General features: G+C 37.0%; 4 protein-coding genes and 4 non-coding genes across 8 annotated transcripts in view; 1 reads left to right on the top strand and 7 right to left on the bottom strand.

Moving 5' to 3' along the window:
* znf593 (zinc finger protein 593) overlaps nt 1–15170 on the top strand; it is a 70455-nt gene that overhangs the window by 28623 nt on the left and 26662 nt on the right. The window lies entirely within an intron of this gene.
* Nucleotides 447–3752, bottom strand: rpl13a (ribosomal protein L13a). Its single transcript, XM_074609731.1, has 7 exons — nt 3668–3752; nt 2960–3032; nt 2543–2608; nt 2221–2322; nt 1390–1475; nt 1120–1179; nt 447–707 (listed from the first exon to the last, which is right to left on the bottom strand). The coding sequence occupies exons 1-7, from the start codon at nt 3686–3688 to the stop codon at nt 498–500; spliced, it is 618 nt and encodes a 205-aa protein (XP_074465832.1). The 5' UTR covers nt 3689–3752; the 3' UTR covers nt 447–497.
* Nucleotides 897–971, bottom strand: LOC141752071 (small nucleolar RNA SNORD50). The gene has a single exon (XR_012590172.1). It is a non-coding gene; the product is annotated as a small nucleolar RNA SNORD50 (small nucleolar RNA).
* On the bottom strand, nt 1635–1704 carry LOC141752072 (small nucleolar RNA SNORD50). Its single transcript, XR_012590173.1, has one exon. It is a non-coding gene; the product is annotated as a small nucleolar RNA SNORD50 (small nucleolar RNA).
* LOC141752069 (small nucleolar RNA Z195/SNORD33/SNORD32 family) lies at nt 2409–2488 on the bottom strand. Its single transcript, XR_012590170.1, has one exon. It is a non-coding gene; the product is annotated as a small nucleolar RNA Z195/SNORD33/SNORD32 family (small nucleolar RNA).
* LOC141752067 (small nucleolar RNA Z195/SNORD33/SNORD32 family) lies at nt 2777–2858 on the bottom strand. The gene has a single exon (XR_012590169.1). It is a non-coding gene; the product is annotated as a small nucleolar RNA Z195/SNORD33/SNORD32 family (small nucleolar RNA).
* Nucleotides 4928–6588, bottom strand: atp5if1b (ATP synthase inhibitory factor subunit 1b). Its single transcript, XM_074660623.1, has 3 exons — nt 6428–6588; nt 5410–5522; nt 4928–5227 (listed from the first exon to the last, which is right to left on the bottom strand). Exons 1-3 carry the CDS (start codon nt 6494–6496, stop codon nt 5086–5088), a joined length of 324 nt encoding a protein of 107 aa, XP_074516724.1. The 5' UTR covers nt 6497–6588; the 3' UTR covers nt 4928–5085.
* zmpste24 (zinc metallopeptidase, STE24 homolog) lies at nt 7949–13780 on the bottom strand. Its single transcript, XM_074660426.1, has 9 exons — nt 13329–13780; nt 12081–12227; nt 11606–11809; nt 10957–11109; nt 10673–10814; nt 10318–10493; nt 9753–9857; nt 9476–9619; nt 7949–9361 (listed from the first exon to the last, which is right to left on the bottom strand). Exons 1-9 carry the CDS (start codon nt 13440–13442, stop codon nt 9137–9139), a joined length of 1410 nt encoding a protein of 469 aa, XP_074516527.1. The 5' UTR covers nt 13443–13780; the 3' UTR covers nt 7949–9136.

Genomic DNA, 15170 nt, shown 5'->3' with positions numbered 1-15170 from the left:
TGCCAGGAGAGCAGGAATAAAATATTCTGTGCAGGGTTTTTCTTGCCTATTCAGATCTTCCCTCTGTAATAGTTTTTCCAATTACATGCAAGATGGTCACTGCTTTTGCTTCTATGACTAAGTGCTGCAGGGTCTCAAATGTAAGGGTGTGCATTACTGCAAATTATTCAAAAACCTATAAATGCATATCATAAATGCTGTATATACGAATTGCATGACAACTCCCTCAGTCGAATATAAATTTCTTAAATATAAATCAAATCTGCAACCACATTTAAAAAAATCACAGGCCCAGGTCACATGTGAATTGCATCTGCTTATACTGCAGTGTCCCCACGCCATACTGCAAGATTTGATTCATATTCGTTACCATTAGAATGCATATCACTAATGAATTCACTGAAGTGCAATTTTCAGCCTTGAGGAATTATAAAAAAAAAAAGTCATTACACTTTCTATAAACATTTATTTATCTTTATTGGCCAGAGACAACGAGCTCAGACAAGGACTCCAAATTGTTTCAGAACGTCTGTATATTTTGCAATCTTGCTCTCAACGTTCTTTTCGGCCAGCTTCGTCAGCTTGATCAGTGTCTTTTTCTTGCCGTAGCGGAGCTTCGCCTTCTCCTTTCTCTTCACCTCCAGGGTGGCTGTGATAGCCTGGTACTTCCAGCCGACCTCATGTGCGAGCCGCCCAAGGAGGGCGAACTGAGAAAAGAAATATCAAAGTCAACATGTTTCACGGTACATCACTCGCAAGTCTAAAGTTACTACAGCAGATATTTTTCCTAAAAGTGTAGGGAATAAATATTCCCCACTAAAAAAAACAATGTTCTTTTGATATTGCATTTAAAATGTTAATATTAAAGCTTCAATTTAAGGCACAACTTTAGACTCAACTCAGGAATCAGATCCGAAAGTTTGGCTCATCAATAGATGATCAGCTTCGGGATAAATTTCTCTTCATTGTCAAGAACTGTTGTGGCAGGTAAACTGAAGCATTAATTTGAGCTTGTCCACATTGCAAATTCTAAAGCCAAGTAAGCTCTACAATTTAAGTCAAGAGTGTCACCCTTAAAATCTAATTTAGTTAGCTCTTAATCAAATATTTGAGACTCACCTTGCGAGTGGGTTTAAGACGCACAATCTTAAGTGCAGCTGGAACCACCATGCGCTTCCTCTGTGGAACCAAAGTCAAAATCAGATAAAGAAGAAAACGGCACATCTAAACATTGATAGGACAGCATGTCTCAGACATATTTCTTTTCACATGTCACTTTTCAAACAAGGTTGTTAAGGGTAATGTTTAACATCACAGACAGCAGAGTTAACCATGTATGGGCCAAACAGGATATAATGTGGCCCTTTGTTGTTAACTGAGATTCATCACCTTGTCATAGGGTGGGGGGATACCGTCGAACACCTTCAGCCTGTCCAGAGCAGCCTGTCCTCTCTTGGTTTTATGGGGCAGCATGCCTGGTTAAAAGAGAGAATACTTGTAAGTTAATACATTTTCAAATAGCAACAGCATACTTTTACTCCAAACCAAATTTACCTATGGGTACAAATAAAGTAACCTGAACCTTACAGCTGTATCAAATTTTTTTGTCCAAGCACAAATGTTTATCCATACTCAACTCAGCAATCAGATCCGAAAGTTGTCTCATCAAGATGATCAGTTTCGGTATAGTATTCATCACTGTCAAGCAAGGAACAACTTGTGCTGGATCAAAATAACGCAAAGATGACACTTTACACTCGATCTTTGTTGGGTTTCTTATGATTTGTAGTTTAAGGACTAGACTAGGGCATCAGACACTTTTTAGGTTACTTAAAAGCAACAGTCTGTAGGATCTGGCGATATCCAACAGTGAGGTTGTAGATTACAACTTCTCCCGTGTGCCAAGCGTGTAGGATTGCTTCGGTGGCCAACGCAAAAACGCACTTGTCCTTTAAGAAATAAATAGCTCATGTATCAAGCTAAATCTAATGCGCGTTCCACATGCAGCCTACACTTGAAAGCATATTTTCTCTACTTGAACAGAGCTCAGCAAATTACATTTGAGTACAATCTACTAATTTAAGTGATTGTGAACTCCTCAATTTACATTTACACTGTATATCCATTTCTTTCACAGTAAATGCTGTGATATTCTTCAGTGTAAGAATCTTTCGTCAGTCTTGAAATAATTTCATGTCCAGACTAGTGTCGCATTCTCACCTCTGACAGTCCTCCAGAAGATCCTGCTGGGAGCTCTGAAGTGGTACGGTCCACGAGAGGGGTTGGTGTTCATCCTCTTACGCAGGAAAGCCAGGTACTTCACTGTAGAGGGGCACATAAAACAGAACTGAGTTACAAATACTTCAAGGCACTACGCAGTGGTAGACATTACTTTAGTGTGCAACGCTGATGTCTCAGATGGTAGTGCATGTAGATAGTCTCATGGTCATTGAAACTCGAACAAATGTAGTAAAACATCACTGACAACAAGTATGTAGGAAGCACAATGAAAGAAACTTAAACAGATATATACCCTACTTACGCTTGTTGCGGTAGAAGTTGCCGGAAATGTTGATGCCTTCACATCTCACCACGACCACTTTGTGTCCTAAAAGATTAAGACAATAGTTTAGTGTTTATATACATGAAATGTACAACTGCATTTAACCCATCTTAAGCATTTTAAGAGAAATGGACTGCTTGAGAGCACTTGGGAGTTCAATGCCTCGCTCAGGGAGAGGATCGAACCGCCAACCTCGTCATTAAAGGATGACAATCTGTCTCAGATGGTAGTGCATGTGAGTTTTCTCATGGTCGTTAAACTCAAGTAAAACTGATAATTCATCATCATCGACAGACTGAGGCAACCCAGCAGCTTCTGAGAATACTGTGCTGCTTTGAATAGTGAATTTTAGCAGACAGCATTCATATATCACACCTAAAAATGTAAAATACTTACCCAGCAGAACCTGTTTAGCCACAAGGGCAGCAAGCCGCCCAAGAAGGTGGCCCCTGCCATCAATCAGCAGAACCTGCAGGATTGAATAAGAGGGGGATAGTGCCATTAATATTTGACTAAAAATCACTTTCCTATTAACTTGCATGGTAATGTTAAACTAAATCAGATGGGTGCTTCAGATTTAAGTCAATACCTTGCTAATCACATTTTACACAGACTCCTACACAACTCTTAAGCAGTAATTGCACATTTAAACGTTCATTGAGCTTTGAGAAACGCAGTTGCCTCCATGAGGGTTGTAAGAACTGCCACATGGAACTAGGACATAACGTTAGCTTAGCATCAACATCAGAGCATGACGACACATTCACTATAAATACGATAAGTTAGCCCGGATAAGAGTTACAGTATAACACCCTGATGTTTAAGTACACCTATTAAAGTACTACATTAGCGCGTATGTTACCCAGACCTACACATAATCACGACATAAGTATAAGCTAGCATGCTGACGGCCACGATGAAGGCATGTCCTCAGCTAGCCGACTCAAAAGTCTTATAAATCAAGTCTTTAGAGTAACAAAGGACAAAACAAAAAGTACAACAACATTTCCCGTAGTTATCCCCCGATAATTAACCACAAAACACCGGAATAAACTTCCACTAAATAGCAGAAAAGTAGAAAATGATTCCGCAGCAGCTGCACACCTTATTGAACCGGTCCGCCATGATGTGCGAAAAGAAAGACACACGGGGCTGCCCGGGCTAAAAGGCAGGGGCGGGCGGAAGTGACGATTTTTGATTTCTTCTTCGTGGAAAGTGTGTGCACTAAATGTTATATCGCCGCCGTTGTCTGGAGGCGAGGGAGAGGTTTAGTTCATTGTAGATAAACGTTATACTATATGTGTATTTTCTAATAAATTGATGCTTTCTTGATTCCCAATTGATCATTTAGATTTTCGACTGTCCTGAATTTTGTCAGATTTAAACCCAGCAGGGCTGAGTGTCAGAATATGGTGCATATTCCTAAATATTATATATAATATTATATATACATATTATATATATATGTGTGTGTGTGTGTGTATTTTTTTATATATATTTTTACAATAATTCATGTCACATTAAGATTAATGACCAAATACCTCCTCAGGTAATATGTTACTTATTTTATATATATATATATATATATATATGTGTGTATTTCTTTATATATATGTATATATATACAAAAAATACACACACATATATGCAGGGCTGTGTGTCAGAATATGGTGCATATTCCTAAATATTCCCAATGTCAGTAATTATATATATATATATATGTGTGTGTATTTTTTAATATATATTTTTACAATAATTCATGTCACATTAACATTAATGGCCAAATACCTTCTCAGGTAATATTTTATGTTGTCATATTAAATATATAAGGGTTGCAACTAATGATTATTCACTTTATCAGTTAATATACCAATTATTCTTACGATTAATCCGATTGTTTATGAAATGTGTATGAAATTGTGAAAAATGTTAATCACAAGTTCCCAGACTCCAACATGGTGTCTTCAGACTGCTCGCAGTCCAAAACCTTAAAGATATTAAATGAGAATCAACATAAACCAGTAAAAAGCAGCAAATCCTCACATTTGAGAAGTTGAAATTAGTTGTTTGGTAATAAATTACTTAGACGATTAATTGATTATCAAAATCATTGAATTTTCTGTTGATCAACTAATCGTTACAGCACTAAAAGATAGAGCTTCCAATGCCATTTACATTACAAATTTATTTATACATCACACAAGAAGATAAATTGATGTTGCCATGTGAAGCTTTACATATATTTAGATGTTTCCACTTTTGGTGTTTGCCTGCAACATACTGTACCAACACCAACCACAAAACAGGGGAAAGGGTTGGAAAAGTTGTACAACTTGTGCCACAGCATGCCATGGAAACAATCATTTTATGAATGGTTTTAATATCTCGTGCATATACAGAACAATCAACCATACATTCATGAATGTCCCGGTGACTCAGTGCATGCAGCAATCTGAGTAATTATTAAAGCTGTTTGGCTGGGGCGGTGAGAAAACTGAAACTTTTTTTCCAGAGGGCTTCCTTCAGTCGTCGTGCTTCAGCTTCCTGATCTTTCCCTTGTGGCGGTCGATCTCACGTTGCAGACGTTCAATCTCCTTTTTGTGGTGGTCGATTTCCTCCTGGTGATGCTGCTTCAAAGAGGCCAGCTGCTCCTGCTCCTTACGCCTTATGTGCACATGCACAGATAAAGTGGTGGGTGACAACAGAGGAGCGAAATGATAAACAGTGAGAAAAGAAAGGGAGTTGAAAGAGAGGATCACAATAGAAAGAAACTTATACGGTTTGGGTCAATGATTGATAACACTCTCAGTCCACATTTGTTTGCTGTAAAAGAAAGAAATGCATACTTGAAGTACATCTCCTCCTCAGCGGCCTGCTTCTTCCCCATGGCTCCACCTGCCTCTCTGATGGACCCTCCACCGCCACCGCCTTTTCCTGCACCTTTACCCAGCTCACCCAGCTGAGACAGGGCGGGGGAAAATGTTTAGTATATACATTCTACTGTTACGGATATGTGCAATAACATATGCTGATCACTCTGTGCAATAATGATATGATTTTGTGCAATAATTATATAATTATCTGAAGGACACTTTGTGCAATAATCTGGCAAAACTGTCATCTCATCAAAATACATATTGTATTTTTTATATTTTATATTGTATTATCTTTTATATTTATATTGCACTCTCTTTTTTATTGTATTATCTTTTCATTAGCACCTATGGTATTGTCACAATCTAATTTCGTTGTACTACACAATGAAAATAAAAGGGCTTGAATCTTGAATCTTAAGGCTTTGCTCTGTAGACTTTATTTTAAGAGCTTCAAATTACACAATTTTTCAATGTTAATTTCTTTCTTGGGTTTTGTTATGTTGTTAATACATGTCTATGGGATATTAAGGTAGTCATTAGACTCTATGAAAATAAATGACCCTATTCTGAAGGTCAAGAATCAGTTTTGAAAAAAGATTCTTTGTTTGCATGGTGATAATAGAGGTGTTTGAGGAACAGCCCAGAAACTGTTTGTATAGCAACAATGCAAACAAAACCTCAGAGGACAAAACCTATTCATAGAACTGTAATTATGTCTGAATAAATAAAGTGGTTTAACATGCAACTACTGTTTTTTTTTTTTTTTATTTAGACAAAACTTGATTTAATTAAAATGAATCCACTATTGCAAATCCATCCCTAAAGCTACATTACTACAAAAGTCACCTGACCTCAAATCATGTCAACAATAGTTGGTTCCCTATCAGATACTTGTCAATGATGTAGGCTAATTCATGTTAAATGAGTCACACACAGCAGTATAACTGTTGAGTTATATGAAGTGATGTGTTTCCAGGACGTATATTACCTGGTCGGATGCCATTCTCAGCTGTGAGGTGACAAAAGTCCTGATGTTAGGCCTCAAAAACCTCGCCATGTTTGGTTCACATGCGAAAACAACACTGACAGGAGGAACATGTCCTTGTGCTCAAAATACGCCACTGGACGGAGCCATTATTAACCAGACAGGGGGTGATGACAGCAGCATCACGTTGTTCTAACTAAAAGGAAACAGAGGGAGATAACAATTCATATATTAATATATACTGTACGCTATCAAATTTTGTATTAATACAAAACATAACAAAAATATAAGTGTAAGGAAAACACCGCATCCCCCTTTTTTTTGTTAAATAGTATTGTCTGAAAAAATGGAGCGTGATACCGCACGTTCTTTACGTCATGACGTCACGTTGATGTTTACTTTTTTTTAAATTTATTTTCTCTTTTTTTTAATAATTTGTTTTTCCCTTTTTCCAAGATTGTTTTCTTCATATATGCAATTTACAGTTCTTATTTACAATAGTTTATAAGCCAATTTTTAAGTAGATGAGCTTATAGACAAACTCATTAAGTACACTAGAGAAAACAACTTCAACATTCAAAATTGAAATTAAATTAAGAAAATAAATAAATAATAATAATAATAATAATAATAATAATAAAAAGAAATAATAGAGTTAAAATTCAAAACAAACAAAAAAAAACTCACATAGAAAAAACCCCCAATAATAATACAAAAATACGAGAGTAATAATAAATTAAATTGACAAATAAGTTAATAGAAAATAAAAAGGGAGGGAGGTGGAGGGGGTTGGAGCGCAAATATATAGTAATATCATTTACATGGGCACACACATGCATCCTACTTCATGTCAGGTCTTTCTTTTTTTTTAGGAAAATTATATTCAGATATATTCCAATTATTAAATGTAACGGTTTATAAAACATTATGTCTGGAACTTACCCCTGGCCGCTTTTTCCTCTTTGTCTACATTTCTGTTTGAACAACTGTCACAAACTATTTACTGTTGTGGGGGGAAAAAGCTTGTAAAATATTAGAACGCTGCAATGAATTAATTGAAGATAATTTCAGTCCAGTTGTAAATGCACACAAGTGGCATAAATTATGCAAAAAAATAAAAAATGATATGCCATATCACAGAATTATTGCATTTAACTAAAACACACCATAGCGTATAACTGAAAGTTCTTAGTAAGACCTGAATAATTGAAATATTGTCAATACTGTATATACTGCTCCTTTTTTTAATACTTCCTTCTATTTAAATGGTTCATATTTTGTTACACTTTGTTTAGCCCTTTTTTTTACTGTGTTAGCTGATGCATCTTGTTTTATTGCACTATCCCCTTTGCTGCTGTACACTGCAAATTTCCCCACTGCGGGACTAATAAAGGAATATCTTATCTTATCTTATATCTTATCTTATCTTATAAAGGATGTAGCCCTGCTCTGTCTTGCTTAGAAACACAAGGTTACTTTTTATTTCTATAACTGTATTTAAAAAAATGAAACCATAAGGAATGCTTTGAAGGATTTTATTCAATGCAGCAAAGAGTGTACACATTTCCCTCGCTGAACAAACCAGACACTGGCTTATGTGGTGAGAGGAACCTCGCAGACCCCCTTCCCCAAGTCCCCCTATAAATACTTTGCTTGCCAGGCAACTCCGGGCTCACTCCGGCCCAAAACCAAGAGAAGAAACTAAGAGACACAGCATCAACTTAAAATTTCAAACCACATTCAACATTTTTTTTCACAATTCACATCATACGCCATTACTCTACTCATTAAAGTTACATATGTACAGATATGGTTGGAACCTTGTCGGCAAGCAAGTGCTCTAGAAAAATAAAACAAGATCCCCCCAATGCATGTAAAAAATGAAAAGTCTAACCTAAATTCAAATGAAATTTTCTGCACTGCTCTGTTCATAATGCGTCCATTATCTGAACAAAAACAGATAATTAGAGGCACTCACATTTTTTTTCCCACTGTGCAAGTTCCTCTTGCTAAACTGAGAATTTGAGTTGATGACTAAATTAACGTTTTTACCCTTGAGCTTACCTGGTGATGTTTCTAAAGAAGCAACAGTTGCACTTGAGAGACAAATCCAATTCTGGCCTGTGTATCTGCATAAAGCATTGTCACGAGTATGTTTGAAGTTGTCCATCATGTTAAATAAATAAAACTCAGTATACTGCAGGATTAACCACCTTATACGCTTAAAAAAATACTCTTATGACTTTAACAGTTGGATGTCATGAAGGCATCGCAACAGAAACTCATAATTCTGTAAGTAAAATTTTGTTTTTTATTTTAAAAAGGAAAAGTAATAATCTAGTTCATGAAATAATTTCAAAAACTAAACTTCCGGGCCAATCGGAAAAATGTGACCTGTGCTCTGACAATAGCTTTTGCTAAACACACATTGCCCAGATGTAATGCTCTCAGCAAGTGCATATCAGGTGTCTCTAGAGAAAGAGCGGAGACTTTAGGCTGGCTTGTGCTGATATGTTTTGGTTTCGTTTAAAACAAAGTTTCAAAGGGAACAAAATGGAAAGTATGACAAGTAGAGAAATGACTAAAACAAGATAAAACAAGAGGAGGAGGGGTAGATAGGTAGAAAAAGACCAGGGAGAATCACAGGGCCAGGAGCGGTCTGCGGAGGCCCTTTGGAGGAGGCAGCGGTCGCTCCTCCCCCTTCCAGCCCCGTCAGTCCTGCTTGACGCTGCCCAGTGCTCTGAGGCGCTCCAGGAGGGGAGGGTGGGAATAATGCCACATGGAGAACAACCAGTCGGCCACGGGGAAGCCCAGGTTGTCCTTATTGAGCTTGATGAGGGCAGAGTAGAGCTCGGAGGCTTTGCCCATGGCGCGTGCAAAAGCATCTGCCTGGAACTCAAACCTGCGACTCAGGACTGTCAGACAGAAGGACAGCAGCTGCAAAGACAAAATATAGAGAAATCTGAATGTGAGGATGTCTGTAGTGAAATAATGTAAACACCTAACAGCTCAAAGGCTGACAGAAACAATATTTATCAATCCCGTACTCACCTCATTGTACGGGGAGAAGATGAACTGGAAGATAATCATCAAGCCTATTAATGTGGGTTGGCTGTCATTGAAGCCAAAAGCTACAAACAGCTCCTTACGCCCAATCAGAACAGCAAACAGGGAGAAGCACAGGAAGGAATTCATCTGCAGAAAGAACAGAGTCAGCAGATGTTATTTGCATATCAACTTACAGCTACATGCATTTGATCATCAGGCCGACTTGTTGCTTTGTTTTGGTGCAGACGTTGAGAGAAAAACTATGGAGAAAACGAATCACCTGACTGATGACGATATTCTTGACAGTGTGGCCGAGCTTCCAGTGGCCAAGCTCATGACCAAGGACTGCAAGGATCTCTGGGTTGTTGCATCCTTGTTTCTTGTTCTGTAAACGCATTTGTAAGGGAACAACACTTGAATAACACAGAAAGACAACACAAAAACAATTGCATGACAGCCGGGTAAACAGGGATCCCTACAACAGCCAGTTTGAAAAAGGTCTTCTTGGACTAGTTGTTCTGACACTTTAAATTACTTTAAATACAAGGACTTATCAATCACTTTCAAAGCATTTTTTGTCAGATTCAAGAAATAAAAATGTGTTAAATTTGAGGGAAAATATGGCCCTAACTATTAAAGGATACTTATGGATAGAGAAGTCCAGAGAGACGATACATGTTGATTAGTTTGGGTGCTCTTTTACAAATTCATCAAGTACTGTCAAGGGAAATTCCCATATTCCCAATAATCAAAGTGCCACAAAAACCCTTTCAAGGACTGTAAGGAACCCTGTTGTTTACGACTGCAATAAGAACTTCTCTGAATAAAATGTATGGCTATGTGACCTTTGGCTTGGCTTTTGAGTCGCTGGATGCATCATCTCTCTCTGGCTGCTCGGGCTGCGGCTCTCCAGACTTGTTGAGAGGCGAGTAGTCTTCCAGCAGAGTGTCAAACAGCACAATGCGTTTGTTCTTGAAGAACCCGTAGAAATACGCATTGCTGTGTGACGAACGTTTTGAACCTGGAAACATGGAAAACATCCAAGACAATGGATGGATCTAAGAGTGGTGTATCTACAACAACCCTGTTGAAATACTCAATATATCTTAAAAAAACATATATTCATAATGTGATGATGACTAGATGTCAAACAAGAACATGAAACTATGATTATTGATTGATTAAGTAGTATTACTTTACCTTCAACTACATAAACCTTGGTGAGGGGGAAGCTTATACTCTTGGCCATATCCTCAATGTCTGTCTTCAGCTCTCCTTCTGGCAGAGGAGTGAACTTGTCAAACAGGGGAGCAATGTAGTCAGCGTAGATCGTGACAAGTACCTGAGAGCACAGGGGAACAGGAGAGCATTATGATTAACTCCCTAATTACCAACCAAACTACACATTCCTATATTACACAAAGATGCCTTTTCTACAAGTTAACTAATTGTTTAACAGTTGAAAGGGTGAATGCAGCGCTAACCAGAGAGACAGCGAGGGTGAAGAGCCAGGCATAGATGAAAAAGTAGTCTCCCCCAATCTTGATGATATACAGGAGCAGCGAGGTGACAGGGAGCAGGATACACTGGGTCACAATAAACTTCTTCACAGCATCCTTGAAGAAGAACCCCAATGTCTGAGAGGAGCACAAGACATTCATATCAAAAAAGACAATAATGGATGATAGAAAAAGATCTGTGTGGATTTGTATGCGTGACTAACAGTGGTCTTAAATTGGTGATCTTTTAAGTATCACATAGTCACACTAGACTAAAGATGTGGCTGTAAAATGTTTTGAAGTTTAGTTCGCAGAGAAATCTGCTGTGGTCTGCTTGAATTCATATCAGTTAGATTCTAATGTAGACAAGCTTTTACAGTGAAAAGTCCTGCAGCATTATTTAGTCTTTGATGTCCATCTGAATAGCCATTGTTTTGTCAAAATACACACGCTACTTCCGATGCAGCTTTGGAGCGCATAAGAAGGTGACACATCTCTTAATACACGTTTGTTGCAATCTACTATAACTGTCATGAAATCAAGCGTATCACAGCTGCTGTTCTTCCTGAGGAAGGAAGCTACAAACAGCCACATTTCAGGCCTACAGAGTGTGAGTGCTGTTCAGTCAGTGTACCTGCTGGTTAAAGCCATGCTTCTCCTCAATGACAAATGTGTTGTACACACTCCAGGGAAGTCCAGTAAAGGCACTGAACAGGGTGGCGAGCGTCAGGAACACGAGCGACTGGGTGATCTCGTAGTCTGTACCAAGTCCTATGCGAATCATCAAGGAGCCAGCAACGCCCCACAAAAATGGGATTCCACCCAGGAGCAGGATCAACTAAAAGTTTTGAGAAAAACATAAACCCTTTACTTATAAAAATTAAACATAAACATAAATTAACGACTACGTTAAACTGAAAATTCATGGTAACATAAACAATACCCCTTTCACATAAACAATCTTGGAGTCATACTCCGATACAGGTCTGTCCCATTCTATGTCCATTTGAAGTGGCATGAAACATAATTAGTATCTAGACTGATTGTGAAAGCATGTTTTGTTTTTTTTGTCAAGCAATCTATGGCTTTTAATTTACTGGTTGTCTTACCGTCCCTTCAGTCTCAGAATAGAGTCCAGACCAAAAGCTGAAGTTGCTTTTATCCAGCTGATAAAGACGCGACTTCTCGAATGTTTCAGAATCCATGATCTTCCCGAGTTCTTGTGGCACATGTGTTGTTGATCTGTATATCCTCCTCTGTGAAGGGGAAAAATCAGCACCACCAATGTTATATATAAGTTAATTTATACTGGTAGTGCATGCTACAAATTTCAGACAAATATCGGACATCATGAGAAAAACAATGGTTAAATTACCTTACCAAACAAATAATTAAAGGATTTTACTCTTAATATTTTGGGGTTTATTTTGTCCAGGTGTACGCTCCAGAGAGCACACATTTATTCTAGTTGTGTATCCTATTTAACTCTAATTTACCAACATACACTATCACATTGTTTGGAGTTACCTAGTTGCTTTGATGGGTTCATTTGTTTTGGGATTTATCTCCCTCTAAAATTACTTATCAACAAAGTAGCAACTTTGAGCAAAATACAAATAAATAATGCCTTTTTATTTTGACTTCATCAAACTGTACTTGTCCTTGCCTCTCTGTTCATTCTGTCAAATAAAATTACATTATTAACATACATTTATTCAGCCTGCTTTATGTTCTGCCACAACATCCTGTTTCTAGGGGAAATACACCCAACTCAGACAACCTCTCCAAAAAGATGCCATTTCATTGTGTCTTTACCAAACAAGCCTAAGAAAAGATGTCATTGCACAACTATGAAAGTATAGGGCTTTATACTTGTTTCAACGTTTACTGTATTGTAATGTATTTAATATATACTGAGGTGAAATATAAAGTTCTTCAAGAACTTTATAAAGAAGAAATGTTACAGTTACACAAAGTAAACATACCTTGCAATACACTAGTTACCATTTGTTCATGTGTAAACATGGCTGTTATGTACCCAACAATATTTGTATTATGCTTTTAAACACAAACACAGAGAAAAAAAAAAATACAGTGGCCACAAGAACTAAACACCAGACTTAGATCCCTAACACACAGTAAACATAGCACAGAATATACTCAAAGAGGGTTAGGATGGCTGTTATGTAAATGCTGTCATACCAGAAAGGTAAAAACTATTACTCTTTAGTTTGCAAGAACATTTTCAGTTACCTAAGCTTCTTTAATGAATGAATTTCAGGTCTTTTTCCCTGGAGAAACACATGTATCTAGGAAGCTTGAACTTTGATTTTGAAGCTTACACATGATGAACTCACCTGTCTGTAAGAAAGGTAAGCCTCCCATAGATACACCGTCCAGGAAAACCCCAAAACAGCATAAAAGATCTGCTTCTCCACCGGCAGCTCTAGTATACTCTCAATCACCTCCATGCTTTGTTGTTGTTGGTCAATGTTGTTGATGGAGCAGTGCTAGCTTTGCAGGCTAACAGTAATGTGAACGTTACCTAGCCTGACTGGTAGTTTTAGGCTAGCAGCTAGTTAGCTTCCACTTAGCTTCCTCTCTCTAAACACTAAACAAACACACAGCACGATAAAGGTGAATAAAGGGAACAACGTTCCCGCGTTAAATAGACAGTTACAGACTAAAAATGTTAACTATGAAATCCAGTTTCCATTCCTAAAGTCAAAGGCTTTTACAGCTGATATCTTTCCATTCATGTGAGATGTGACGGTGAGGCGTAGCAACGAAACCGACCCCTCAGGAAACAACGACTACCGTAACTTTTGGTTCCGTTGCTGATTTATTACAGGAAGTCCTTGAAAGTCAAATAACAAATGTATAAGTCAGGGGTCAGCAGCCTTTACTATCAAAAGAGACATTTTAGGCAAAAAAAAAAATCTGTCAAAACATTTGATCATTGTGATGAAGGTAACACAGTTTATAGTCTAAGTATATAGTATATAAGTCTAATGCAGTGAGGGCCAAAGAGCAAATGTACTATGGAGTTTTAGGGCCACGTTGAGGGGGGAAAATCTGAGATTTCCAGAATAAAGTCATAATATCATAAGAAAAAAAGTCGAATAAAAGAAGAAAAATAAAGTTATAACTCAACGAGAAACAAAAGTTGTAATATTACGAGAAAAAAGTTATAACTTTTCGAGAAAGAAAGTCGGAATATTGCGAGAATAAAGTCATAACTTTATGAGAAAAAAGTCGTAATATTACGAGAATAAAGTCATAATTTTACGAGAAAAAAAGTCGTAATATTACGAGAATAAAGTCATAACTTTACGAGAAAAAAAGTCGTAATATTACGAGAATAAAGTCATAACTTTACGAGAAAAAAAGTTGTAATATTAGGAGAATAAAGTCACAACTTTACGAGAAAAAAAGATGTAATATTACAAAAATAAAGTCATAACTATACAAGAAAAAAGTCGTAATATTATGAGAATAAATTCATAACTTTACGAGGAAAAGTCGTAATATGACGAGAATAAAGTCATAAGTTTAAGAGAAAAAAAGAAAACAACACGTAAAATTACTATTACTATATATAGTAATATTATGGCTTTATTCTCGCAAATCTCAGATTTATTTATTTTTCATCAATGTGGCCCTAATACTCTGTCGTACTGTCGTACCATAGACCTACAACAATGATAAATAAAAATGAAAATGTAAACAAAAAAACAGTTATTCATTTCCACAATTTTTTTTTTAAATCCACAGGGAGCCACTGGAGAGAGGCTAAAGAGCCACACGTGGCTCCAAAGCCGCAGGTTGCTGACCCCTGGTGTAAGTTAACCACACGTCTTAATAGGAACTCATATTATATTAAAACATATATTTTTATAGCAATCCCTTGTTTAAATTTCATTATTGTTGACTTTTTGTACAAAAGTCTTATGTTCAACATCTTATTTTGCCCTATGTTTTTTTTTCTGTATTGTTTTTTATCTTGATGTTTGCACTATTTTTACTTATGTAAAGCACTGTAACTATGTTTGGAAAGGTGCTCAAAATAAAGTTTATTTTTATTTATTATTATATTAGCCGATACATCACATTCTTTTTTGTTCGATACATGGTTAACTTTTATTTCTGTTTGTCCTAACCCAGACGTTTGAAGACGTTATCCAATCTCTAAATGGTCG

Source organism: Sebastes fasciatus, chromosome 15 (assembly GCF_043250625.1).
Source record: "Sebastes fasciatus isolate fSebFas1 chromosome 15, fSebFas1.pri, whole genome shotgun sequence".
In the NCBI taxonomy this organism is placed as follows: domain Eukaryota; kingdom Metazoa; phylum Chordata; class Actinopteri; order Perciformes; family Sebastidae; genus Sebastes; species Sebastes fasciatus.
The sequence above is the reverse complement of the archived record's forward strand: the minus strand, read 5'-3'. Positions and strand labels throughout refer to the sequence as shown.